At 61.9% G+C, this 24,070-nt stretch overlaps 1 protein-coding gene, 1 non-coding gene and 1 pseudogene across 2 annotated transcripts; 1 reads left to right on the top strand and 2 right to left on the bottom strand.

The window, feature by feature from the left end:
- The first annotated feature begins 6,248 nt into the window (after positions 1-6,248).
- Positions 6,249-21,307, top strand: EFNA2 (ephrin A2). The gene is made up of 4 exons (XM_065874831.1): positions 6,249-6,414; positions 16,784-17,097; positions 19,155-19,220; positions 19,880-21,307. The coding sequence occupies exons 1-4, from the start codon at positions 6,272-6,274 to the stop codon at positions 19,999-20,001; spliced, it is 645 nt and encodes a 214-aa protein (XP_065730903.1). The 5' UTR covers positions 6,249-6,271; the 3' UTR covers positions 20,002-21,307.
- LOC136121803 (small nucleolar RNA U3) lies at positions 16,028-16,121 on the bottom strand (annotated as a pseudogene).
- Positions 21,308-23,713: 2,406 nt separating the features above from the next.
- LOC136121789 (U6atac minor spliceosomal RNA) lies at positions 23,714-23,839 on the bottom strand. The gene has a single exon (XR_010655799.1). It is a non-coding gene; the product is annotated as a U6atac minor spliceosomal RNA (small nuclear RNA).
- Positions 23,840-24,070: the final 231 nt, after the last annotated feature.

Raw genomic sequence — 24,070 nt, 5'->3', positions numbered from 1 at the left:
CCGGAACTTGAACCCCTGTCAGGCACCATAATCCCCTTGGGGCAATCGACCCCCACCCTGGGCACCTAACCCTTTTCCCACCTGAGCCCCATTCTGGGCACCTGACCCCCCCCTGGGGTACCTGACTGCCCATCCTGGCCGCCTGCGATCCATCCTGTGTACCTGAATCCCACTGGGGCAACTGACCCCCATCCTGGGCACCTGACCTCCTTTCCCACCTGAGCCCCCTCTTGGGCACCTGCACCCCATTGGGGTGCCTCAATCCCCATCCTGGCCATCTGAGATCCATACTGGGCACCTGAGTCCCATCGGGGTACCTCAGTCCCCAACCCTGGTGAGGGGCTTGATGAGTTCCTCTGTGGGCCTTGTTTCTAGGCGGAGTCCAGCTCTGGCCTGTTCCCCGCCCGCACCCTGTCATTGTGGTCCTGGAGAGTGGGAGAGGTGGGGCTGGCCTGTGGCTGCCCACAGCCTGAGGTCTCCCCGGGCCGCTGGCCGGAGGCACCGAGGCCGTGTCGTTAGCAGGAGCTGTCATTAGGAGGAGCTGCCACCAGGGGGCAGCCTTGTGATGCCCGGCCTCTACCATGCTGGCCTGTGGTCTGGGGTGGCCTGAGGCAAATCCTTGTACAGGTGGGGAACTACTTCGAAGTCGGGGGCCCTGTTTCGCACGCCTTTTTGACCCCACCTTGTTGCCATGGCCACCATGGGATGGTCCCAGCCTGCTGCCCACTCAAGACCCATCAGCCCCTGTGGCCCGTCTACCCTGCAGTCCTGCTGATCTTCCTGGCCCGGCCTGAGCCCGGGTTCCTGCGGAAGAGCTGTCATGGTCAGCTGGCCACCCCTCTCTCCAGCCGGGGTCCTCTGCCTTGGCCCCCAGTTGGCTTCCTTGGGCATCTCTGTTGGCAGCCCCCGACCCTGCTCCAAGTCTGCTCACACTTCCTCTCCCCGCTCTGGTGCCCAGCTGCCGCCTCCAGGAAGTCCTCACTGCCCCTGCCACCCCCATTCTTTGGGAGGGTCCTGTACGGAGTGGCGAGCCGGTCCCCAGAAGCCAGGGAGGGTTGAGAAAGTGAGGCCATAGTCCCTGGGAGGCCCTGAGATGTCATGCCCCCTGAGCCCCAGGCTCTGGCCGCCCTTTCTTGCCATCTGTTCCCCCTGTGGGTCTCTCTCCATGCATCTCTGTCTTTTTGTCTCTGCGTCTCTGTCTTTGAACCTCTGCTCATCTCCCTGTTGGTGTCTCTCTCCATCTGCACCGCCTCTCACTCAGCCTCCCTGGGTTTCCGTCTGTCCCTCTCTGTCACTCTGTCTCTCTCCGTGTCTGACCCGCTGGGACACGCTTCTTTTTTTGGGGGGACACGCTTTTAACAGGCGCTCAGACACCGTCCACGGCCCGCCCCCAGCCCCCACCCCGTGATCTGCGCCCCTTTCCCACAGCTCTGAGCGATTTCTCGAGCTTCAAAAGGCACATTAATTACTATAATGAGGTCAGGAGAGACCCGGCGCTCTGCCATCCGGAGGCGGGAACACACCGCGTGCCCCCGCAGCCCCGCGCCTCCTGCCCGCCCCCCTCGGTTTGGGGGGAGCCCCGCCCGCTTCCCGGGCCCTGCGCCTGTCAGCGCCGTCCGCGCGCGCACCGCGCCCCCGGCGTTAGTGCCGAGTAATTGGCAGCCCCCGCCAAGGTTAATGCACTATTAGCGGGAAGTTGTAGGTGGCTAAGAGCCGGGAGAGGGGCCTGTCAGCGCGAGATGAAAGGCCCCCGGGCCCGGATGGCTGGAGGGCCGCGTGTGCGTGTGCATACCGGCTCGGGAGGCCTTCCAGCACCTTCTCCGCACTCACACACGGGCACAGGCATGACACGGCTGCGAGGACAGGCGACACGGCCGCCAGGCGTGCGGGACGGACACAGGGCACAAGCCCACACGCGCGCGCACACGGGTGTCGCCCGCAGCGGGTCCCAAGCCCGCGCCGGGTGAGGGTGCGCGGACCAACAGCCCGGCGCCCTCGAGGCCCCTCCCACCACCTCCGTCCCCCAGCCCCCACCCTGGGAGTGCCCACTGGACACGCAGCAAAGCAGCCCCCTCGGCCCGGGGGCCACGTTGGGGGTCTCTGGCTCCCGGGAGGGTCGCTGTGCGGCTAGACGGCCTCGCCCCCAACCTCGTTTCTCCATCTGGGGACTGGGGCCTGGAGGGGGCGGGGAAGCTGGTCAAGGCCAGGCGTCTTCCCTGTAGGTGGGAGCCCCTCTGCTGGTTCTGACGTGCTCTCCCTCGGACGTGGCCCCCGCTCCCCTGGGGTCAGCAGGCGAGGGAGTTGTGCCCTCCCTGGGGTTCCCAGGACCCCTCCCCTGCTCCCCCATCCTACCCGGGGGCTCAGCCCCACCCACGTCTCCTTTCTGCGCTGTCTGAGCCGCCACCTCCCTTCTCCACACAGACCTTGATGTCCTGGTCCCGGACAAGAGTGGCGGTCCAGGTGCCCACTCGGGCACGGCTCCACCCAGAGCTGTGCCACAAGTATGGTGACCATGACTAGCTATTTATATCCACATTAATTAAACGTAGGTGAAGTCTGAAGTCCCGTTTCTCAATCTCACTGACCACATTTCATGTGCCCAGTAGCCATGTGGAGCTGCCGGTGGTGCCTGTGTTGGACTTGTCCATCCTTGTGGGAAGTTCTTTTGGACAGCAGTGGTCTAGCCCCCAGACTGCCAGGTGACCACTGGGAGGAGGGGCTCTGTGTCCAGGGCCCTGGGGCTGGGAGGGGGAGGAGGGTGGAGAGGAGGGAGGGGCAGGGGGAGGAGTGGGGTGGAATAGCTGGGATGACGCCTGCTTGGTCCGGCGCTGCCCTGGCTGTGGAGCTTGCAGGAATCTGAGGTCCGGGCTGAGGTTTCAATGGCCTGACTGGACAATGGACACGAGGGTGGGAATTTTAATTTACCAGCAAGAGAAAGGGACAGGTTAGTTTGTTTATGCTCAGTCACAGCCTGGAGAACTCTCCTTGAGACCCGCTCTGAACTGGTTCAGTGAAGCCCCAGACCCGCCAAGGCCCCCCCCCCCCCCCCCCCCCCGCCTCTAGAAAAGCACTCGAGCCGGAGTGGGCGGTGGACTGGGTCCAATATTTTCTGTAATGAGAAATTTTTGCCTGCATATTTTTAGCTTTCTCCAAAGCGCTGTGGCCTTTGAAGGTTGAGGGGGCACTGGTCGCTGATGCCAAGCCCTGGGAGTTCACCCTGTGGGCTGGGACGACAGGTAATGGGTGGTGGGCACTGGGCCGGGGGTCAGTGGGCAGAGGGTGATGGGTATTGTGTGATGTGTTGGAGCTCGTGGGCGGTGGGTGACCAGTGGTGGGTCAGGAGCCAGTGGGGTTGGGCAGGGGACAGTGGGTAGGGGTGATCGGTCAGGGTTGGTGGGCGGTGGGCAGTGGGTGCTGGAGCAGGGGTGCTGGGCACAGACTAGGGGCAGGTCTGGGCCTGGTTCGGACAAAACCCTCCCTGAGTCTAAGGTGGACCTTTGAGCCCAGGAGTGCAGACTGCAGTGGACGGGGACAGACCCCATCAAAAAGCCTGCCCTGGGTCTGGGCCTGGGGCTGACAGTCGACTCTGAGTGACCCCTGACCCTGACTGAGCCTTGAACCTAAGACTGACCCCGGTCCCCAAAGTGAGCCTGACCACTGACCCTTGATTCCAGCAGAAGCTTACTCCAGAACGACCCCTGACCTTAGCTGACCCCCCCCTGCTAGCAGAGCCTGGAGGCTGGGATGGCCACCCACTCTGGGAGGCGACAGAGCCTCTTGGGGGCCCACAGCGGGACCCATCGGGCAGGGGTCCGCGAGGGCAGCTGGGCAGCTGTTCCCGCGCCCCCGTCCCCGCCTTGCCCGGGGCCGGACCGTGGAGCAGCTCTGCCCTCCCCTCCCCTCCCCGGGGGCCCCTCCTCCGGGAGCACAGCGGGCGCAGGGAGGTTGAATGGGGGACGTGCGCCTTTGTTCCTGTCCCTGCTCGGGCTCTGACCTTGAGAGAGAGACAAGAACAGAAGGAAAACGGAGCTTCTGCTCAAATCCGCTCGGCGGCGGCGGCGGCGGCTCTCGCCTCGGTGGCCCCTGCATGCAAATGAGCCGACCCATCCGGGCCTTTGCCGGATGTCCCCTCACCTGCTGTGCCCTTCTGTCTCCCACACCCCTGCAACCCTGCGGGTCCAAGTCCTGCTGGGTGTGACAGAAGAGACCCTCACCCATCCATGAGGTCCCATGCCATGGGGGGTGCTCTCGTCCCAGGGCAGAGAGAGCTTCTGGGTGGACCCCTTTGCCGGCCAGGCCTGGCACCCCTGGGCTCGCAGCCCCTCTTCCTGGGCTCAGACCCCACGCCTTCCAGAGTGGTGGCCCCATCACTTCCCAAAGAGCCAGACCAGCCATCCCGGGCCGAGCCTGGCCTGTGTGGCTGGAGCCCCAGGCCCTCACTCCAGCGGTGTCCAGATGGTCTGTTTGGGGCCTTGCCACGTGACCCTGGGCCAGTTCTGGTCCTCCCTCGGCCTCCCGGGCCTGCCCCACCCACCACCTGGGGGCAGGTTCCCACCTTCCTCTGTGGAGCCACCTCAGCCAGCCCTGGGACTTCAAACTTGGGCACCTGCAGTCAATGGACAAGACCCAGAAGCCAGAACACCCCAAACAGATGGGCAGAGCTCCCTGGAGGGCAGAGAACAGAGAACCTTGTGGGCGGGGATTGGGGGGTGACTGAAGTACAGGGAGGACGATGGGCCTTGAAGGAGGAACCAGAATTTTACAGGAAGAGCGGGGAAGGCCTCCCAGGCACGGTGCAGCCCAAGCAAAGAGGGGTGAGTGCCGGTAGGAGAGCAGGAAGCTCAGGGCACGTGTGGAACATGGCCACAGCATATCGGAAATGTGTAGCTGGGGCGGGTGCGTTTACCACCCCGCCTGGCTGGGACAAAACTTAGTTTGCCGGTCTCTGGCCTCTCAAGGTTCTTGCGAGGAGTTTGGATAATCCCTCACATGGGGACCTTCCAGCTCTTGGCTCCCAGACCCTGCGCCAGGCCTGGGAGAGTGAAACAAAGCCAGAGAAGTGGAATCTGGCTGGGCACCTCTGGCACTTTCCTGCCAGCACTTGGTGACAGCGTACCTCCACAGACTCAGAGTCTGGTGAGGGAGCCTATGGCATGAATGAGGACAGAATTGAAGGACAGTCTCCCAGTTCCACAGTCAGCAATTTGCCCCCTTCCTCCGGGAGTGGTCACTGAGTGCCCCGAACCCATCAGGCACTCTAGCCCTTTGCTGAAGCTGCACCCTCCGCCTGACGCCTCTCCTATCTTCCACCCCAGTCAGACACCCGTGCTCCCACTTGCTGTTGGCCTGGACCCAACTCTGGGCTGCTGGGAGTATTGGGCACCTACTATGCCTGGCACCCTTAGGGGCTGAGGTCAGGATTCCTATTTTGTTTCCTAGATGAACAAACAGAGACTCAGAGAGGAGAAGTGACTGCCCTGCGGTCCCCCTGGGTGGCAGCAGTGGACACTGGCTTTGGACTTTGGTCAGCCTGACGGTAAAACTCTTCACCAGGCTGGGCGGGGTGGTACGGCATTGGCTGGGCCTGGTTTAGGATTTTGGGGTCTGGGTTTGAATGAGGGAGGGGAGATGGGGGTGAGCAATCTGTGTGTCTTTTGCTTCTGGCGCCAGGCCAGGCTCTGGAGACCCGCTTGGTGGCTTGAATGGAAGTGGTTGAGAGCAACTCAGCGACCCCGGCCCGGTCTCGTGATGACAGGGGCAGATGCAGGGCCCCGCAGAGTTGGGGTGGCCGGGAGGCTTCGGGGGGCAGGACCACGGGAGTGCAGGCAGCCCGACGCGGGGGACGCGTCCCGGAAAGTCGGGGCGGGGCGGGGGGTGGAGAGGTAGGGGCGCGGCGGGGGCTGGAGCCCCCCTCCCAGCCCCCCGCGCGGCTGGGGCACGGCAGGAGGGGGCGCCCGCGGCCCTCCCGGCGCTCGGGCGGGACAAAGGCCGGAGTCCCGGCCCCTCCCCGGCGGTGCGGCGGCGACGGCCCGCGCTCTCAGAGTCCGAGCGGCCGGGCTGGCGCCCGGGGCGACCCCGGCGCCCCGCCCGCCGCCGCCTGACTTCTCCGGCGCCCGAGGTCGCGCGCGCTCAGGCGGGGGCGGCTGGGGATCTCCAAGCGCCGGCGCTCCCTCCTCCCGCCCGCCCCGCGCCCGCCCGCTCGGCGGCGGCGGAGGAGGCGGAGACGGCTGGCAGGCGGCGGCCAGGCGAGCGCGGCGGCCGGACCGGGGCCATGGCGCCCGCGCAGCGCCCGCTGCTGCCGCTGCTGCTGCTGCTGCTGCCGCTGCCGCCGCCGCCGCCCTTCGCGCGCGCCGAGGACGCCGCCCGCGCCAACTCGGACCGCTACGCCGTCTACTGGAACCGCAGCAACCCCAGGTGAGCGTGGCCGCGGGCGGGGACCGGGCGCCGGGAGACTCCGGACGACCCCATCCCAGCCTGGTCTCCCGCCCCGGGCTCGGGGCGACCCTGCGCGCTGCCCCCGGAGTGGGGGCGGCCGCTTCCCACGGGCGCCCCCAGGGAGTTCCGGCCCCCAGAGTTTGGGGGACTCGCGCTCCGTGTGCATCTACCCCCAGGGCGCCCCGCCGCCTGCAGATTTGGGCGCCCTGCATGCCCCGGCGCGCCGCCGGCCCGCCCTGGAGTTTGGGGATCCCCTCTGGCACCCTCAGATGCAGTGCGGCCCTGAGTTCCCTCCCCGGACTTGGGGCACAGCATCTTCTGGCCTCTCCAGGGACCCCCGCTGGCTTTAGAGTTGGTGGGGATTCCCGGGAACCTTGTCACTGAGCCGCGCCCGGAGGTGGGGGACCGTGGCCCCTCGGGGGAGGGGTCCAGGAGTGCGTTCTGCCGGCGGGTCCCCAGATGAACTTGGGGAAGTTAGAATGTCCCTCCCTACGGCCCGGCGTCCACATTCGCTGCAGGGGGTCCCTGGTTCCTGCTTTGCAGGGATAGAGAGACTGAGGCACCAAGGGGGCTGGGGGTCTGTCCCGGGAGTCCTGACCAGGTGGCGTCCTCTCCTGTCCTGGCGCTGGTGGGGAAACTGAGGCACAGAGGGGCCGAGCGGCTGGCTCAAGGTCACGGCCAGGGGAGCAGAGCTGGGGCAGGGACCCAGGTGGCCTTGTGCCCAGCCTGCCACGCCCGCCTGCCTGCAGTCCTCCTCGGTGTCAGGCACTGAGTGCCATCTGGGGGGCAGCAGAAGCCCTTGTTTGTCGAGTGAGAAAAGTTTGCTGGTGGCTGACCACATCCTGGACAGCTGCAGACGCCTCGGGCCACCCAGGGTCTGGGAGGCTGGAGCGGGCCGGGGATCCGTGGGAGATGGGGCTTCGGGGTCCTGCTGCTCCCGGTCAGCCCCACGGTCAGGGTCACGGTCGCATCGAGGCCAGCCGGGCTGCACGTGGGGGCAGAGCCGCTGGCCTCCCCGCCCCATGACCCTCTGCTACCAGTCACCTTCTCTTGGTTTTCAAGCGCCAGCCGCACCGCCTTCCACAGCCCGCCGTCCCCTCACTGTCCCCCACCGTTCTCCATCCTCCGCCGGAAAGTTGCATAAAGGGCCATATTTGAGGCAGGCCTGGGACCAGGGCAGTCAGCGTCCTGGGTGGGGGCAGGGAGCGCGCCCAGACACCCCCGTCCGTTGCCTGGCTGTGGGGTTGGGCCCCGGGGCCGAGGGCAGAGACCCCGGGCCTAGGAGGGTTGGCCGGGCCATCATGGAGCTGGTCCCCCATGCGGCCCGCCCCACTGGTCACATGTGGGTTTGATTAAGGCTCTTCCTTGCGGCCGAGCAGGGAGCCCAGCGGGCAGCACTTCCCCGGCCCAAGTTTTTGGTTTCAGCTCCGGAATCTCCGTCCCGGCATGGCCTGTCCTTTGTTCTAGCAAACGCCAGACACGCGAGGAGCCTCGAACGGGGACAGAAAGGGGTCGTTGGGGCCGTCTGCTGCCCCACCTGCCACTGGGCCGCAGGCAGGATCTCGGCCGGGAAGGAGGTAGCCCCTGGGGCCGGGCTCCGGCCGGCCACTCGGCCGCCTCCTGTTGCTGACCTGATAGCCCCGCTCCGACCAGCCGTCCGAGGGGACGGCCTTGCTGTCCAGAGCAGACCCTGGCTGTCAGGACCTTCCTCTCCTATCTCTCCTCCCCCTTCTCTGCCTGGGGCATCCTTGGTGGGAGATGACCTCCCCGACCTCTTGCGATGGGGTCTGGGGCCCTGGGGAGCCACTTGCCCAAGAAGCCCGGTTGGGTCCAGAATTGGGGCTCCATCCATCACTGAGGTTCAGGGGCTCTTCCAAAGGGGGACTTGGAGGCCCGGGGGCCCCTCAGGGGGTTTCATGTCCAGGGGTGTCTGGACTGGAATCTGCGTCCAGTGACAGGGTATGTGTCAGTCACAGGAGGAGGGGTGCTGTCCGGCCTTGGGGTCCGAGGGCACCCGGAATGGAGATTTCCTGAGGGCGCCCAGTCCCGGGGGCAGCTGCCAGGGTCGGGGGGTGCGGGGAGAGGTGTGGAGTCACTGAGCGGGCCCCACGCAGGAGGCAGTCCCGCGGGCAGAGACGGGCCTGTGTGGGGAGAGACAAGGATAGGGTCGAAACAGAGAGACTGGTGGTGGCGGCAGGCGGAGGTGACGGGGAACGCAGGGACGGGGGCCGTGCCGGAGACAGGGGTGCACACAAAAGGCACCGTGGGGACGGGGACGGAGCCAGGGCTGGGCGGGCTCGGGTGGTGGGCGATCAGGCAGCCAGCAGAGGAGCGGGGGTGGGAGGGGATGAGTGCGCTCAGGTGGGGGACCGCCAGGCCCAGGTGGCGCCGCAGTGAGGCCGGCCACCCTCGCCCGGCCGGGCCTGGTACCCGCGCCGAGGTAATGTGTATGTGGCTATGTCTCCCCAGTTGCGTTCTCCTGCTGTGCCGTGTATTTCCTGCACACGTGAGGCTGGCGGACGCTGCCAGGGAGCCCTGCACCCACCTCCGCCGCAGCCAAAGGGCGGAGCGCAGTCCAGCCACCTGGCCCCGGCACCCCGACCAGCCGGCTGTCCGGCCGTCTCTCCGGCCGGCCCCTGCCTGGGCCGGGCACTCCCGGGCTGGCTGCCGGGTGTCTCTGGACCTGTCTGCGGCCCGGGTGGGACTGGGCCAGGGGTCCTGGCTGGCTGCTCACGGGCCGAGCGTGGAGCTGCGGGTGCATCTGTGTACGTGGGGGACCCGGGGGCACCCAGGAGTCTCTTTGGGCTGCAGGGTGTGTCTGCATGTGTCACTGCGTGTAGCTGCGTGTTCTTGCCCATGATTTTCGGGGGTCCTGGGGCCCTGGGGGGTGCAGAACTGTGTGCGTGGAGTACATGCGTCACCCTGCCACACAGACGCTCGTGTGCCTACGTGTGCACAGCGACCCTGGCCCTGGACGTTTGCACACGCCAACGTGAGTGTGCCTGGAGTACACACGTGTGCGGGGTGCATGCATGTTTGCAGCAGTGTGTCTGGGTGTGGAATGTACGTGGTGTCTGAGGTGCGTGTGTATATCTGTGTGTGCAGATTGGCACCTGGGGAGCAGGTGCATCTGTATGTGGGATGCATGCATGTCTTTAGAGTGTCTGCGTGTGCGGCCCGGCTCTGGCTGTCCCGGGGGCTCCGGTGAGGGGGCAGACACTCCACAAGACACTCCACACCAGTGGGGGCACAGCTTGCCCTCCCTGCCCACCCGGCCACTCCTCCTCCGCCCCCTCCGCCAGCCCGGTGGGTTCCTGCTGGGGGGACGCGGCCAGGTCCCACGGGCACCGTGCCGTCCTCGGTGCAGAGGGGCCATCGAGGTTCAGAGCTGGCACCGGCAGGACACCCGCCGTCCCCGGGGCCCCCACCTGGTTGGGGGCCTGTAGCCCGAGTGGACCCAGTGGTGCAGACCCGGGTGGAGGCTCTGATTGCCCTCGGGTGTGGACAGCAGCCACGGTCCCCCTCTCAAACGACCGGGTGGGAAGATGGCGACTGGGGCAGCATCTTCCCCATGGCGGGGAATGTCAGGCACCCTGTCCTTGCCAGCCTCGCCCAGGCCTTTGGGGAACCGGCTTTGAAGGGGGCGATGCCATATTTTGCCGCATGAGGCTTTTTTGTTTCCTTTGGAAGAGGCTCGACCAGCCGGCTTGCGGAGTGGGGTGGGGGGTGGCTTGGAGAGTGAGAACCCATGGGTCTGGGGGGCCGTGGGGGGCCGGGGCTCGGACTCGGGGATCCGGGAAGCCCGGCTGTGCCCTCGGGTGGGCAGCTTGGCTGCTCGGAGCCCCCGCGCCTCCTCCAGGAAGTGGGCTGGTGGGTTGTGGATGGCAGCAGGGCGCGGTGTGGACGGGCGAGGCATGGGCGTGACCCCAGGAAATCAGAGGCCCCCGAGGGGGAGAGGAAACTGACGCAGCCCCTGTGGGCAAATGGGGGAGCCTCGGGGACCAGGCCCTCACATCTGCAGCAGTCGCGACGTTAGGGGGGGAACCGCAGTGCGGGGCTGGGGGTTGGTTCTGAGATGTCCCCACCCTGTGGGGGGCCTGGGCGCTGAAGCTGGGGTCCACAGGCTCCCTGTCCCCAGCCCTGGTCCCTCCCTGCAGTGGGCCTCTCCCCTCCCCAGGCTGCTCAGTTTGCAGAGGAAGGACCCGAGGCTGGGGACCAGCTCAGGACACAGGGCGGTGCGGGGGGGGCCCTCCAGCCTGCCTGGGAGCTGGGCCGGGGAAGGGGCGGCCGTCTCTGACCTCGGGACCCCCCAGCAGACGTCCTGTGAGGTTCACGGGTCCCTCGAGGTCGTGGGTTCAAAGGTGGTTTTCCTCGGGACGGCAGGTGCGTGAACGGGGCTCTGGAAGACAGGCTTCTTGCAGGGCCGACGGCTGGTTCTGCAGCTCCCGAGCTGGGCCTGCTGGGGGGTCCTGCCTCGCAGCAGCTTTCCTCCGGGACACCTCCCCTTCCCCTTTCTTCCTCCTCGGGACCTGGCACTCGGCCAGCCTTGCCCCCCCCAAGGTGCTGCTTTGGGGAAATTGTCTCTTTGGAAGATGGATCCAGAGGGGGCTTGGCTGCGTCCCCCACCTGGTGGGCCATGCGGGGAAGGGGCAGAGCCGCCTTTGTGGCTGCCCCGTGGCAGACGCGCAGCTGAAGGCTGGGAGCACAGAAGCCAGAGTCCGAGCTCTGCTCCGGCCGGCCCTGGGTGTGGGGGGGTGCCTGTCCCCACACCCCCTCCCACTCAGGGACCCTGGCTTCGAGGGGCTCGTTCCACCGCCTGGGCCACGTTGCCCCTCGCCCGCCCCAACCCAGCCATGCACCCCCTAATCTGCCCACCCTGTGGGTCGGGCTCCCCCTTAGGCCCCCGTTTCATGGACCCAGAGAAAGTGACTCATCTGTGGTCATGAGGAAGTCGGGTCCAGTGGGGTGACCCCCTCCAAGAGGCAGCCACGTCTGGGGCTGGCCGAGGAGCATCAGGGACACCGTGCACACCGGGGGGCAGAGGAGGGTGGGGTGACCGAGGCAGGTGTGCCCCGTGGACCGTGCACCTGGGCCTCCTCCTGCCTCAGACCAAGGCCTGAGGGGTGGGGTGGCCCTGAGGCCCTCACCCTACTTTCCCCGCCCACCCAGCCCCATTTGTTTACCTCCTGCTTCAGCTCTGGGGCCCGTGCCTCAGTTTACCCATCCACACGCAAGGCCATAATCGTCCTTTCTCAGCTGATCCTGCACCACCTTGGGGCCCTCATTTTCTGGGAGGTGTTCCCCACGTCCCGCCAGCAGGAGGAAGGTGGCCAGGCCTTGGATGGGGGACACGTCTTTTGGCCCCTAGAAAAGCTGGGGGAGGACACTGAGGCCTCAGGGGTCTTGCTGGGGGTGGCAGGCGGGGATGGGCGAGCTCGGCCCACGCTGGGCCTTGGGGCTGTTTCCTGGGATCTTTGTTGGCAGGTCTGAGCGCCTTTAGTAGGAGCTGTGCATGGCCTCAGAGCAGGGAGATAGAGGCAGAGCCACAGGGAGTGAGGGGGACACAGACTCCCCTGCCCGCCTTGCCTGTGCCTCAGTTTCCAGTCTGGGAAGGTGGCATAGCACCCCACCCCCATTTTGGGTGAGACTCCTAATTAGTGGCTTTTGCTATTAGCATCTAATGACTTGACACTCGCCCGATTGGAGATGATTAGCTGCGGGCTGGGTGTTGCTGGGGAAGGGGTGGTGGGTGGGTCGGTGGCGGGTAAGGGTCACCTGGGCTTTGGGGGGGGCTGCCTGCAGGGTGGACGTTGGCAGGGGGCCGGCAGGGTGAGCAGCTGGGGGTGAAGGTGTGGTGGGGCGGGGGCGGGGAGCCCTCTGTCTGGGAACCATCCCAAGTCAGTCGTTAACCCCTTAGTGAGAATTTCTATCTCTATCGAGTGGAGCATTTGCATATCAGGCTTCCGTGCTAACGGAGGAAATGAAGGCTTTGTCTTGCTCTCACCAGGCCCCGTTTGGGGGGGGGCCCACTCCCCTGCATAAGCGGCACCCTGAGCAGGGGCGAGGCGCCGATTTGGAACGGGAATGCCAACACAGCAAGGCCGTCACTATTTTAGAGCAGGGAAGGGAGAAAAATGGTCCATTTAGGCAGCCAGAGTTCAGGTGTGTGGGGGGTTGTAGGCGTCTCCTGGGGACCCGCCTGTCTGGGGTCCTCACTCCCCCACCTGGGGGCAGCTTTCTGCTCCCCATGACTCTAGCACCTCAAAGACCTCGAATCTTTGGCCTTTGTTTGATTAGCAAACATATATCGAGCACCACGGTATACAGGGCCTGTGCGGGCTACAGGGAAAAGGGCAGAGAAGGAGGCCAACCCCCAGGATCCAAGGAAGGCAGACAATGGGCTGCTTAAAGGTATAAATATGATGGTGTCCAAACGAGATGAGTTGGGAAAAGTAGGGAAAAATGTGCCAGGCAGAGGGAACAGCATGTGCAAAGGCCCTGGGGTGGGGGCTTCCCTGGTGGCGCAGTGGTTAGGAATCCGCCTGCCAATGCAGGGGACCCGGGTTCGAGCCCTGGTCCGGGAAGATCCCACATGCTGTGGAGCAACTAAGCCCGTGCTCCGCAACTACTGAGCCTGCACTCTAGAGCCCGCAAGCCATAACTACTGAGCCCAGGCACCACAACTACTGTAGCCCGCGCACCTAGAGCCCGTGCTCTGCAACTGCAACAAAAGAAGCCCACGCATGGCAACAAAGAGTGGCCCCCGCCCGCCACAACTAGAGAAAGCCCGTGCACAGCAACGAAGACCCAACGCAGCCGGAAAGAAAAGGCCCTGGGGTGGGACCAGGGGCAACCCGGAGGCTGGTGTGCCTGGAAGGGAGCGAGCTAGGGGAGCCAGAGGGCGATGAGGTTGGGGATGGATGGGGACCACACGGGGCCTCGTGGGCCTGGGAGAACTGTGGATTTTGTTGTGTGTGGGGGGAGCCAATGGAGGGCTTTGAGACAGTGGGTCACGGGGTCTGATGTACACTCAGAAAAGTGAGCCCTGGATTTTGGGAGGCCAGGAGTCTGGCCGCCCTAGTGGGGCCCAGGCGTCCAGCCTCTGAGGCAGCAAAGCAGCTTCAGTCTCTGATGTTCTTCAGAAAGTGAGCTGGGGGGACCTGATGGTGCAGGTGTCACGGGGGGAGGGAGGCAAGCCTGATGGGACAGGCAGGAGGAAAGGGGAGCCCACCTTCTGGAGTCCGTTCTCTCCAGAAAGACCACGCGTGGAGTCACGTTCTCTTTCAGGTTGAGTATACACCCCTCGGCATCGTGCCAGGGACAAAAGGGAACACTGAGGGCCGGAGGCCAGGACCAGGACTCCCCCCACGGCCCGTGGTTCTGCGTCACAGCCTCCCCTGCAGGGCCCACCTGGGTGAGGCTGGGTCCCTGGGCGGCTGCTGGGCCACAGCTGCCATCGATCGGCTGATCAATGGGGCTTTCAGTGGGGCCGGCAAGGAGCGAAAATGACTTTTCAAAAAGCCTGGAGCAGCTTCTGCATCGATTGTGCCCAAGGGGCCGGAGGACGCGGCCGGTCAATGAGACGCCCGTGCCTGGCCAGCCGTGGAGCTGCCTGAGGGACGGGTAGGGTCCCAGCCCGACCCAGGGCCGCCCCGCATGCATCTATGCAGTGCCTGCTGTGTACAGAGCTGGAGTTCTCCCATCAGCCTCGAGGACCATCCCCACGGCACAGAGTTGGAATCTGAGGCTTTGAGAAGAGGAGCTGAGACCCAGCTGGGTTCCAACCTGTGACTGAACCACATTTGAGGTTCCTCGGCCCCCAACTGACCCCCGAGGCCAGACACATTTATTCTGCAAACGCCTTCTCACCTCTGCGAGAGGGGGTGGCCTCCCCGTCCCTGGACGAACCCAGTGGAGCAGGGAAGGGGCTGGAGGTGAATCCACTCCCCCTGCTCCCCATGCTGAAATTCTGCGGCCCTTGACCTCAGCCACAGACGTGAATCATCATGCTGGTCCCTGCTGACGGCGGGGGAGACTCAGGCACCGTGAGCTGGTCCCCTGTCTCCGTCATTCCAGTTCTGAGTTCCCAGGACCCCTCGCCTCCGCCTGGCACAGTCTCACGGGTGGCGGGGGGCCAGCCGATGCCATCTGATAATCCAGCCGCCCCCTCAGGTGCCAGCTGTGGGAATTAGCGCACCTGGCGTGGGGGCTGCCTGGCTCCCTCCCGTGGGCCGGGGCGGCTGGCACGGCGGGCACGGAGGCAGAGGCGTGGCTGGGATCCTAGCAGCCCTCCCTGCCTCCGACCCACACTGGGCCTCAGTTTACTGGCCGATACAGGGAGTAGAGGAGGCTGGGGGAGCCCGCCCCCCAACCCTCTGATGCTCAGGCCTTTTATGTGCTAATAAGCCCCTCTCGGGAGGCCCCCTTGTCCCTCTTCGATCCAGGCCACGTCCAGGAGGTCTAGGGGCTCCTGGCGCTGTAGCCCGAGGCGGTGATGGAAGGGGAGCTGCTGGTCCCTCGCTCAGCTGACCTCCATCCTTGACAGATGAGCCTGGGTCAGGGGCCTCCCCCCAGAGAAAGGGGTGCAGGTTGCATGACAGTGTGGGGAGACCTCCAGAGCAAAGCCTGGGAGGCAGGGCTTGGGGGTGGAGGTGTCAGGGGTGGGGAAGCTGGTGGGGTGACCAGGGAGTTGGAGGCTCTGGAGGAAGAAGGAAGGATGTCACACAGGATGGAAGGGATGGAGCTGGGGGTCTTGAACCCAGGGCACCCCTGAGTTGGACTGAGCGAAGGAGGGCCTGAGCATCTTTTATGCCAAACCCTGCCCCCTCTGGGGAAACTGAGGCTAGAGGAGGGGCAGAGCTTGCCCCAGAGAGGCTGGGAACACTTGGCCTATGTCCCACACTGACTGCCCTCGGCCTTCTTTTTTTTTTTTTTTTTTTTTTTTTGGTACGCGGGACTCTCACTGTTGTGTCCTCTCCTGTTGCGGGGCACAGGCTCCGGACGCGCAGGCTCTCACGGGCCCAGGCGCTCTGCAGCATGTGGGATCTTCCTGGACCGGGGCACGAACCTGTGTCTCCTGCATCAGCAGGCGGACTCTCAACCACTGCGCCACCAGGGAAGCCCCCCTTTTTTTTTTAAACATCTTTATAGGAGTATAATTGCTTTACAATGGTGTGTTAGTTTCTGCTTTATAACAAAGTGAATCAGCTATACATATACATATATCCCCATATCCCCTCCCTCTTGCGTCTCCCTCCCACCCTCCCTATCCCACCCCTCTAGGTGGTCACAAAGCACCGAGCTGATCTCCCTGTGCTATGCAGCCGCTTCCCACTAGCTATCTGTTTTACATTTGGTAGTGTATATAAGTCCATGCCACTCTCTCACTTCGTCCCAGGTTACTCTTCCCCCTCCCTGTGTCCTCAGGTCCATTCTCTATGTCTGCGTTTTTATTCCTGTCCTGGCCCTAGGTTATTCAGAACCATTTTTTTTTTTTTAGATTCCATATATATGTGTTAGCATACGGTATTTATTTTTCTCTTTCTGACTTATTTCACTCTGTATGACAGACTCCCGGTCCATCCACCTCACTACAAATAACTCAATTTCATTGTTTTTTATGGCTGAGTAATATTGAAACCTTTCTAGTAACGAACTATAGAAATGATTCCTGAAAGTATAGTCTTGCCCTCGGCCTTCTTGGCAGGCAAATCTGCAAAGGAAAGCTGAGGAGACTGCATCTGGGGATGGCGTGGTGGGCTGCCTGGAGGAGGGGGCATCGAAGTCAAGTAGTAAGGTTTTTGGAGAGGGGCTTCCTGGTGGGGGGGCGGACATCTTGTGCCAGGCCTGTTGTGGCTGAGGGGCCCAGATGTGGATTCTGCAGGGGGTGGAGAGCCTGGGGGGGCTCCGAGTCACGTGGCGCCTGCTCGTTTGCATGTGGTTACCCAGAATGCCTGGGGGCAGCCCCTCTTCCCCAGCACCCACCTCGTGGGCTCAGCGCTAGTCCCAGTCTCAAGGAGCCTGCTGTGGCCTTGGTGGGGCAGGCTTGTGCCAGGGAGGGGGCCGTGGGCTCGGACCGTGGCACCTGTCTGTGGGTAACGTGCCTGCCCATCGGTCCCCTAACCCCTCCCCCTTCCCCATCTCTGACCTACCCCTTTCTACCTGCACTGACCCGTTCCCACCCGCCTTCGTGCTTCCTGTCCCCTACCCCGTCCCGTCCCACGCGTTGACCGCTGACCCCTCTCCATTTACCCCATCCCTGACCCTCCCCTTCTCCCTTGCACTGATCCATCATCCGCATCTCGGGCCCCGCCCCTACCCCCGTGCTGACCGCCGGCCCCGCCCCCAGGTTCCACGCGGGCGCGGCGGACGACGGCGGCGGCTACACGGTGGAGGTGAGCATCAACGACTACCTGGACATCTACTGCCCGCACTACGGGGCGCCACTGCCGCCGGCCGAGCGCATGGAGCACTATGTGCTGTACATGGTCAACGGCGAGGGCCACGCCTCCTGCGACCACCGGCAGCGCGGCTTCAAGCGCTGGGAGTGTAACCGGCCCGCGGCGCCCGGGGGGCCACTCAAGTTCTCGGAGAAGTTCCAGCTCTTCACGCCCTTCTCGCTGGGCTTCGAGTTCCGCCCGGGCCATGAGTACTACTACATCTGTGAGTGGGGGCGGGGCAGGGGCGCGGGGGGTGGGGGGCCCTCCTCCGCGCTGGCCTCTGTCTCCGGGCGCACGCTCCGGTGGTCTCGCCCTCCTCTCCGCAAGCCCCCCTGTGACCTCGGCCTCTGGATAAGCCTCTGGGCCTCTGGACTGGGACCATGTGGTCAGCCTGTCCCACACTGAGACCAGGGGTGCCGTCCCCCCATTGCAGGAGGTGGGAAACTGAGGCCTGTGGAATCTTGAGGGAGGGGGTGAGGGCGACCAACCCTGGACATGGCAGGGGTCTCCCGGGCCCACCCCCCCATCTCCCAGCGACCCACCCGCGCCCAGATTCCCCGAGGAGCTTTTCACTGTCGGCTGGTGGCAGCCTTGGGACACTGCGCATGCGTGCCCCGCTGTGAGCCTTGCCGGGGGGCCGGCTAGGCTGCCCCCACCTGTCCTGGGCATCAGGGGTTCCCAGGGGGCCCCTTTTACCTTCCCATCAAGTGCCAAGGGCAGGGTCTGGGGAGGCGGCAGAGTTGGGGCTGGGTTCAAGTTCCCGTTCAGTGGGGCCTTGGCAGACTGTAGTCTGAGAACCTAAACCAGGAACACTGGGGTCCAGGCATCGCCCCTGCCGAGAGGGGTATCAGGGAGCCCACCTTGGCGTCGGACTCATGCCTCTCCCGAGGCAGTGAGACTTCAACGGATTGTGGGGTCCCATTTCTCAGCGTCCTGGGGGCTGATGGGGAGCAGGTGGGAAGGGGGGTCTGCCCCCGGGGCTTTGGAGAGGAACCCAGCGCCTCACCACCCCGGTTCCTGCTGAGTCAAATTAAACTCTACAAGGCTCCCATTTCCTCCTTTCTCTGCTCTATTTGGATTTTTTCTTTTTAATTCAGGGAAGAAGGGGGTGGGGGAGGGGAAGAAGGTGCTTAAATTAAGTCTCCGTAATATAAGAAAAATTACATTTTTCTTTCCGAGACGGGAGTTTCATAAAGATAATTATTGTAATTATTCGTCCTATCTCTGTGATGAATGTTACTTTTATTACGTGCTTTTTATCTTCATCTCCCAGCACGAGGGGCTTCTGGGGGGCGGGCAGAGGTGATGGCCGCAGAGAGGACCGGCCGAGAGCACAGGCGGGGGCAGGCCCAGCCGCAGCCGTGTGGGTGCCCGTGCCTGTTCACGTGTGTGAGCCCCGCCACCCGCAGGGCCTCAGGCCTCCCTCCCTGCCCCTGTCCTGGTCCCTGAGCTCCTCCCTCCTGACTCATGGCTGATGCTCTGGTACCTCCCCTGCCCGCCAAGTGGGCCAAGAAGCTGGGAGCCCTATGGTGGAATTTTAGGTGTGAGGACCCAATGCACTTCGGCCTGCACATGACTCGGCGGTGTGGGTCGCTCTCCAGGTGAGGCCGGAAGCTGCCTCCTTCCCAGGGGTAACTGGGTTTCTGGCGTCACCCAGATGGAAAGAATGATTTCCAAAGCACCTTCCATGGGCCAGATGAGGTCCACATAGGGGGTGACTTGCCGACAGGCACCCTGAGAGCAGGGATTTGATCCCTGGTCAATCATTTAGTTACACTGATTTTTTTTTTTTGCTGTTTGATTTTTATTTTGTTTTGTTTTTGGCCGTGCTGCACGGCATGCGGGATCTTAGTTCCCCGACCAAGGATGGAAACCGTGCCCCTGGCAGTGAAAGCTCAGAGTCCTAACCACTGGACTGCCAGGGAATTCCCTTTTTTTGCTGATTGGAAACACACCTATTTTTATTTATCACCTTTGAACTTTGCCCTGTGATGCCCTGGGGTGAGATGGAGCCCTGGGGTGTCATTGAGACCTCACCTGACCCCCGTCTCTGGGGTTAGGATTCAGCAAAGTGAGAGGTAGGGGAAGAGTGCAAGAGGACTTCTGGGAAATCATGGGCATTGTGTCTGGGGCTTTGATGTATGATGAGGAGTTTTATGGGTGGATTCCCCAACCTGGGGTCAGGGTTGGGTTACGGGTGTGGGGAAGGGCATACAGCCCCAAGAGGTCTCAGGCACCAAGAGCCTCCTGCCCTACTAACCCCCAACCACTCTCTTCCAGCTGCCACGCCCCCCAATGCTGTGGACCGACCCTGCCTGCGGCTGAAGGTTTACGTGCGACCGACCAGTAAGTTCTTGGTGGGGGTTCATGTAGGGTCCTTAACTCACAGAACCCAGTGAGTCATCAGCGGAGTTAGGAGGCGGTCATGGCATAGCCTGGGAAGTCCCACAACCTCAGCGATGGCTGGGACAGGCCCTGCCTGAGCCTCTGTTTTTCCATCTGCAAATGGGGCCATTTCAGACCTTCAAGAATGAGGGTTGAAGTCCATGGCTGGGCTTCACTGAGGCCGAACACCCCTTCACCCAGTGAGCGGGTATCACGGAAGTTCTCTGAGACGGACCAACGGGTTCGTGTTCTGAGCTCCTGAAACATAGGGAAGGGGGGTCCTGCAGCCTCGTCACTTCACCTGGAGCCTTCTGTTTGCCATGCTCTGCATTGGAGGCACAGCCTCAGCCGAGGTGGACAGAAATCTCTGTGCCCTTGGAGGTGCAGTGAAATGGAGATTTTTTTTTTTTTTGTCTGCTCAGTGCATATGGGATCTTAGCTCCCTGACCAAGGGTGGAACCCGTGCCCCCTGCATTGGGAGTGTGGAGTCTTAACCACTGGACCGCCAGGGAAGTCCCGTAATGGAGATGTTTAACAATGTCAGGTCGTGGTGAGGTCTAGGAAGCAGGGTGGGGGGTGGGAGGCCTGCCACTGACCCCCCTGTCTCCCTGTCCCCCCAGATGAGACCCTGTATGAGGCCCCCGAGCCCATCTTCACCAGCAATAACTCATGCAGCGGCCTGCGCAGCTGCCAGCTCTTCCTCAGCACCGTCCCCGTGCTGTGGACCCTCCTGGGCTCCTAGTGCCCAATGGGACGTTGGCCCCGCCCTGATGGCCCGCCTCCGAGACCAAATAGAGACGCCGCTTCTCCCACGACTGGTGCTGCTTCGCCAGGCAGGGGGCCGTCCACCCGCCCCTGGGCTGGAGGGGGGTGAGGGCAGCCGAGGTCCCCCCACCCCATGCCAGAGGGGCCGGGTGTCTGCTCAGCTGGCCATGCTGTCTTGTCCGGGGGACCTGCTGAACCCTGGGATCTCTTGGTGACGTTGGTTTTTGTTTTTGCTTTTTAAGTGTATTTTTCATGGTTGCATCAGAAAGACTTGAGTTTTTAATTTAATTTATTCCTTGCTGTCGCCTGTGACTTTGGGAAGGAAACAATAGACAGATGGGGCAGGGGTCCCTGGCCCCCTTGAGGGGAGGGGGATTGGGGCACCCCTGGCCTGGTCACTCCATTTGTTGGGTCCTGGGTGGAGGCAACCATGGAATGGAACCCCAGGTGCCATGGGACAGGCTGGCCTGAGGCAGAAGGGGTGGGTGGTGAGTCCCCCCGATTCTGGTCCGGGGCCCTCAGACCCCTGTCCTGCCAGCTCTACCCTCCTCCCTCCTGGTGATTGTCTCCTAGAGCAGAAAACCACGGGGTTTCACCAGCAGCCACCATGGAGCCCCGGCACCCTCAAAATCATAGCATTACAACGTCTTAGAGATGACGTAGGCTCCACCTGTCCCCCCAGCCTCACACAGTCGCCCCCAAGACCGAGAAGACGTTATATTTCTGTAAATAGAGCCAGCAAGTATATACTGTGATTTATTTTTACTGTATTCCTGAGGATGGACTGGAATGTTTCTTTTTCTCTCACCCCTTCATGGGGGGGGGCTTTTATTTTGATGGGGGGGTTGGGGTAGACTTTTTAGCGTAGAAGTCGCACTTCAAAATAAGCTCCTTTGTCTGTGAGACCCCCTTCCCTCTACTGTATGACTAATAATGTTTGTAAGAAAAGGGAAAACAGGACAAAACAAAACGGGGGGGGAGGGGAACATCACCACCAAAAAAGAGAAACCCCCTCCCCAAAACACTCTAATGAAGTAAACAGCGCATTTATACAGATTTCATATTTCTACCCGCCTTTCCTGATCTGTGTTTTATATATATTATATATAAATATATATGGCGTGTGGCCGCCGGGAGATGGCTCGGGCACGCCAGTGGGGGACTTTTGTAGGGGTCGTGGGCGTGCGGCATTGCCACGCCTGGAGCTGGCGACGGGCCCCGCCCCCCCATCACAATCAACTTTGGATTCTGTATTTTTTTATAATAAAATAAGCGTAAGCATCCAGGCTGCGTGTCTGTGTTGGGGCTGCAGGTCGGGTCTGGAATCTGCTGGGGAGGGGTGTCTTTAAGGAATGTCTGGAGACCCCGGGGCCGGTTGTGATCCTTTGGTTTTGTGTATCGTTGGGGTGCCTGGCCCCGAACTGAGCATCTTATGGGGTGCTGTGCCCTTCATACCACTCCTAGGAGAGGGGAACATGCCCCTCTCCCCTGGGGCAGCTGGGAGGATGGAGGGAAGAGATGGGGCTGGCTTTGAATACACAGCAGGGGCTTGTTAAGTGTCTGTCACCCGATGCACCTGAGCAGGTGGGAATCCCTGGACCCCAGGGCCAGTCAAGACCTCCTGTACCCTTGTCCTCACTTGGGGGCGGTCCTTGGGTTCTATGACAGGTCTTTTAGGATCCAGCCAAATTCGGTGCCATCTTGGTCGCCAAGCTCTGTGGAGGGGTGACTCAGTTTCTCCAACTGCTCCAGGCAAGGGTGGGGGTTTGTCACCTCGAATTCCCTCCTGGCTTTCCAAAAGACATGTGTCAGAGTCTTCTGGGCTCCCAGGGGCCTTCACCCCAGCCTGGCCCCGGAGAGGCACAGAACAGGGCGGAGAGACTGGGGCCTCAGGGCTGCTCCTTGCCTCAGTGCCACCCGCAGGGACTGCGGTGTCCCGGGCACAGTTAGCTGAGAGGGAAGGCTCTCAGCTAATTAATTCGGTCGTGCTGGGTCCAGCGACGGGGGCTGCCTCTTAATGAGGCCAGGAAGCGGCACAAAGACCCCTGTGTGCGCCCCGCCTGCCCTGCCCAGCAGCAGTGGGACGGAGGGTGGCCCCTGCCGAGCACCACGGAGGGAGAGCCGAGGGATCCCCCCACTCTGTGGAGAGGACCCCGAGGCTCAGAGAGGGAGGAGGCCCCCCTATGTCCACCCCCCTGAGACCCCTCGCTCGAACACCCCAACTCGACCACGGGGACAGAGGAAGCTGGAAGGCGAGGATTAAATGCAGGGGTCGTGGGGCAGAATCGTAGCAGCTAACTTTGATTTTGTTATTTAAAAAAATGTTATTGAGATATAGTTCACATACCACACAATCCATCCGTTTAAAGTACGATTCCACAATTTTTATCCATTCACAGGGTGTGCAACCATCACCGCTGTCTAATTCCAGAACATTCCATCACCCCAAAAAGAAGCCCCATCCCCCTCCCCACTGCCTGACAACCAGGAACCCACTCTCTGTACCTCTGGGTCAGCCTGTTCTGGACGTTTCCCATCAGTGGAATCACACACTGCATGTCCTTCTGTGTCTGGCTTCTCTCACTGAGCATCGTGTTCTCAGGGTCCGCCCACGTTGTAGGAGCGTCAGGGCTTCTCTCCTTTTCATGGCTGAGTGATGTTCCCGTGTGTGGAGGGATGACTTTCTGCCCATTCACTCTTTTATGGACATTTGGGTTTTTTCCTTTTAGCTATTCTGAGGACTTTTGAGACAAAATTTTAACACAAAAAGGTGACCTTGGATGGGTAAGTATAAAAATAGCTCTATTCCCACCGCGGGGCCTTTGCACATGCTGTTCCCCCTATCTGGTGTGCCCTTTCTGCAGACCACTGCTTGACTCTCTCCCCCCGCCCTTTCATAAGGGGTACATGTCCCCTCTAGACCTCCCTGGCCAAGTGGCCCTCACCCCATCCCCCTGCTGTCCAATCTCTGATTCTTCTTTTATTTTTTCACAATAATGTGTATTTATTTACCAGGCATTATTTACATCTAATTTACCACATGTATCTTTTTTTTTATTAGATCTTTATTGGAGTATAATTGCTTCACGATACTATGTTAGTTTCTGTTGTACAACAAAGCGAATCAGCCATATGCCTACGTATGTCCCCATATGCCTACGTATGTCCCCACATGCCCTCCCTCTCGCGTCTCCCTCCCACCCTCCCTATCCCACCCCTCTAGGCGGTCACAAAGCACAGAGCTGATCTCCCTGTGCTGTGCGGCTGCTTCCCACCAGCCAAGTATTTTACACTCGGTAGTGTATATACGTCGATGCTTCTCTCACTTCGCCCCAGCTTCCCCCTCCCACCCCATGTCCTCAAGTCCATTTTCTATGTCTACCTCTTTATTCCTGCCCTGCAACTAGGTTCATCAGTACCATTTTTTTTAAAGTTTAGATTCCACGTATATGTGTTAGCATACGGTATTTGTTTTTGTCTTTCTGACTTACTTCACTCTGTATGACAGACTCTAGGTCCATCCAGCTCACTACAAATAACTCAATTTCGTTTCTTTTTATGGGTGAGTAATATTCCATTGTATATATGTGGCACATCTTCTTCATCCATTCATCTGTCGATGGACATTTAGGTTGGTTCCATGTCCTGGCTATTGTAACTAGTGCTGCAATGAACATTATGGTACATGTCAAAAACAGTGGTTAGATGCCACGAAGTAGGTGGCAATGCCTTAACCATATGCGTGTTGTCAGGCCCAAGGGCCTCTTCCATCCTGGTCGAGGGGAGTGCTAACCTTCTCTCCTTTCATACAACACAAATCTGATTCTTTACTTGTCTGTCTTCCCCACCGGCTGGGAGTCCCCAGAGTCCCACCATCAGGAGTCTCCCCTGGGACTTGTCATCTGCCACATGTACAGACACGCGTGCACACACGTGTGTGGAGGAACCCCATGGCCGCGCCCACCTGTGCACACCCCTGTACCGACACATGCTTGCGTTTGGGGCCTGGATCTCTCAGGGGCCACGCTGTCCATCACTGGTCACCA

This window comes from Phocoena phocoena, chromosome 3 (genome assembly GCF_963924675.1).
Source record: "Phocoena phocoena chromosome 3, mPhoPho1.1, whole genome shotgun sequence".
Classification (NCBI taxonomy): Eukaryota; Metazoa; Chordata; class Mammalia; order Artiodactyla; family Phocoenidae; genus Phocoena; species Phocoena phocoena.
Note: the sequence above shows the minus strand (reverse complement) of the source record. Positions and strands in the feature narration are given on the sequence as shown.

Excerpts from the sequence above, each read along its gene's own strand:
- EFNA2 (XM_065874831.1), top strand. The coding sequence starts at position 6,272 with ATGGCGCCCGCGCAGCGCCCGCTGCTGCCGCTGCTGCTGCTGCTGCTG. Across the intron at positions 6,415-16,783 it reads TGGAACCGCAGCAACCCCAG|GTTCCACGCGGGCGCGGCGG; the intron begins GTGAGCGTGGCC and ends CCCCGCCCCCAG. Across the intron at positions 17,098-19,154 it reads CCATGAGTACTACTACATCT|CTGCCACGCCCCCCAATGCT; the intron begins GTGAGTGGGGGC and ends ACTCTCTTCCAG.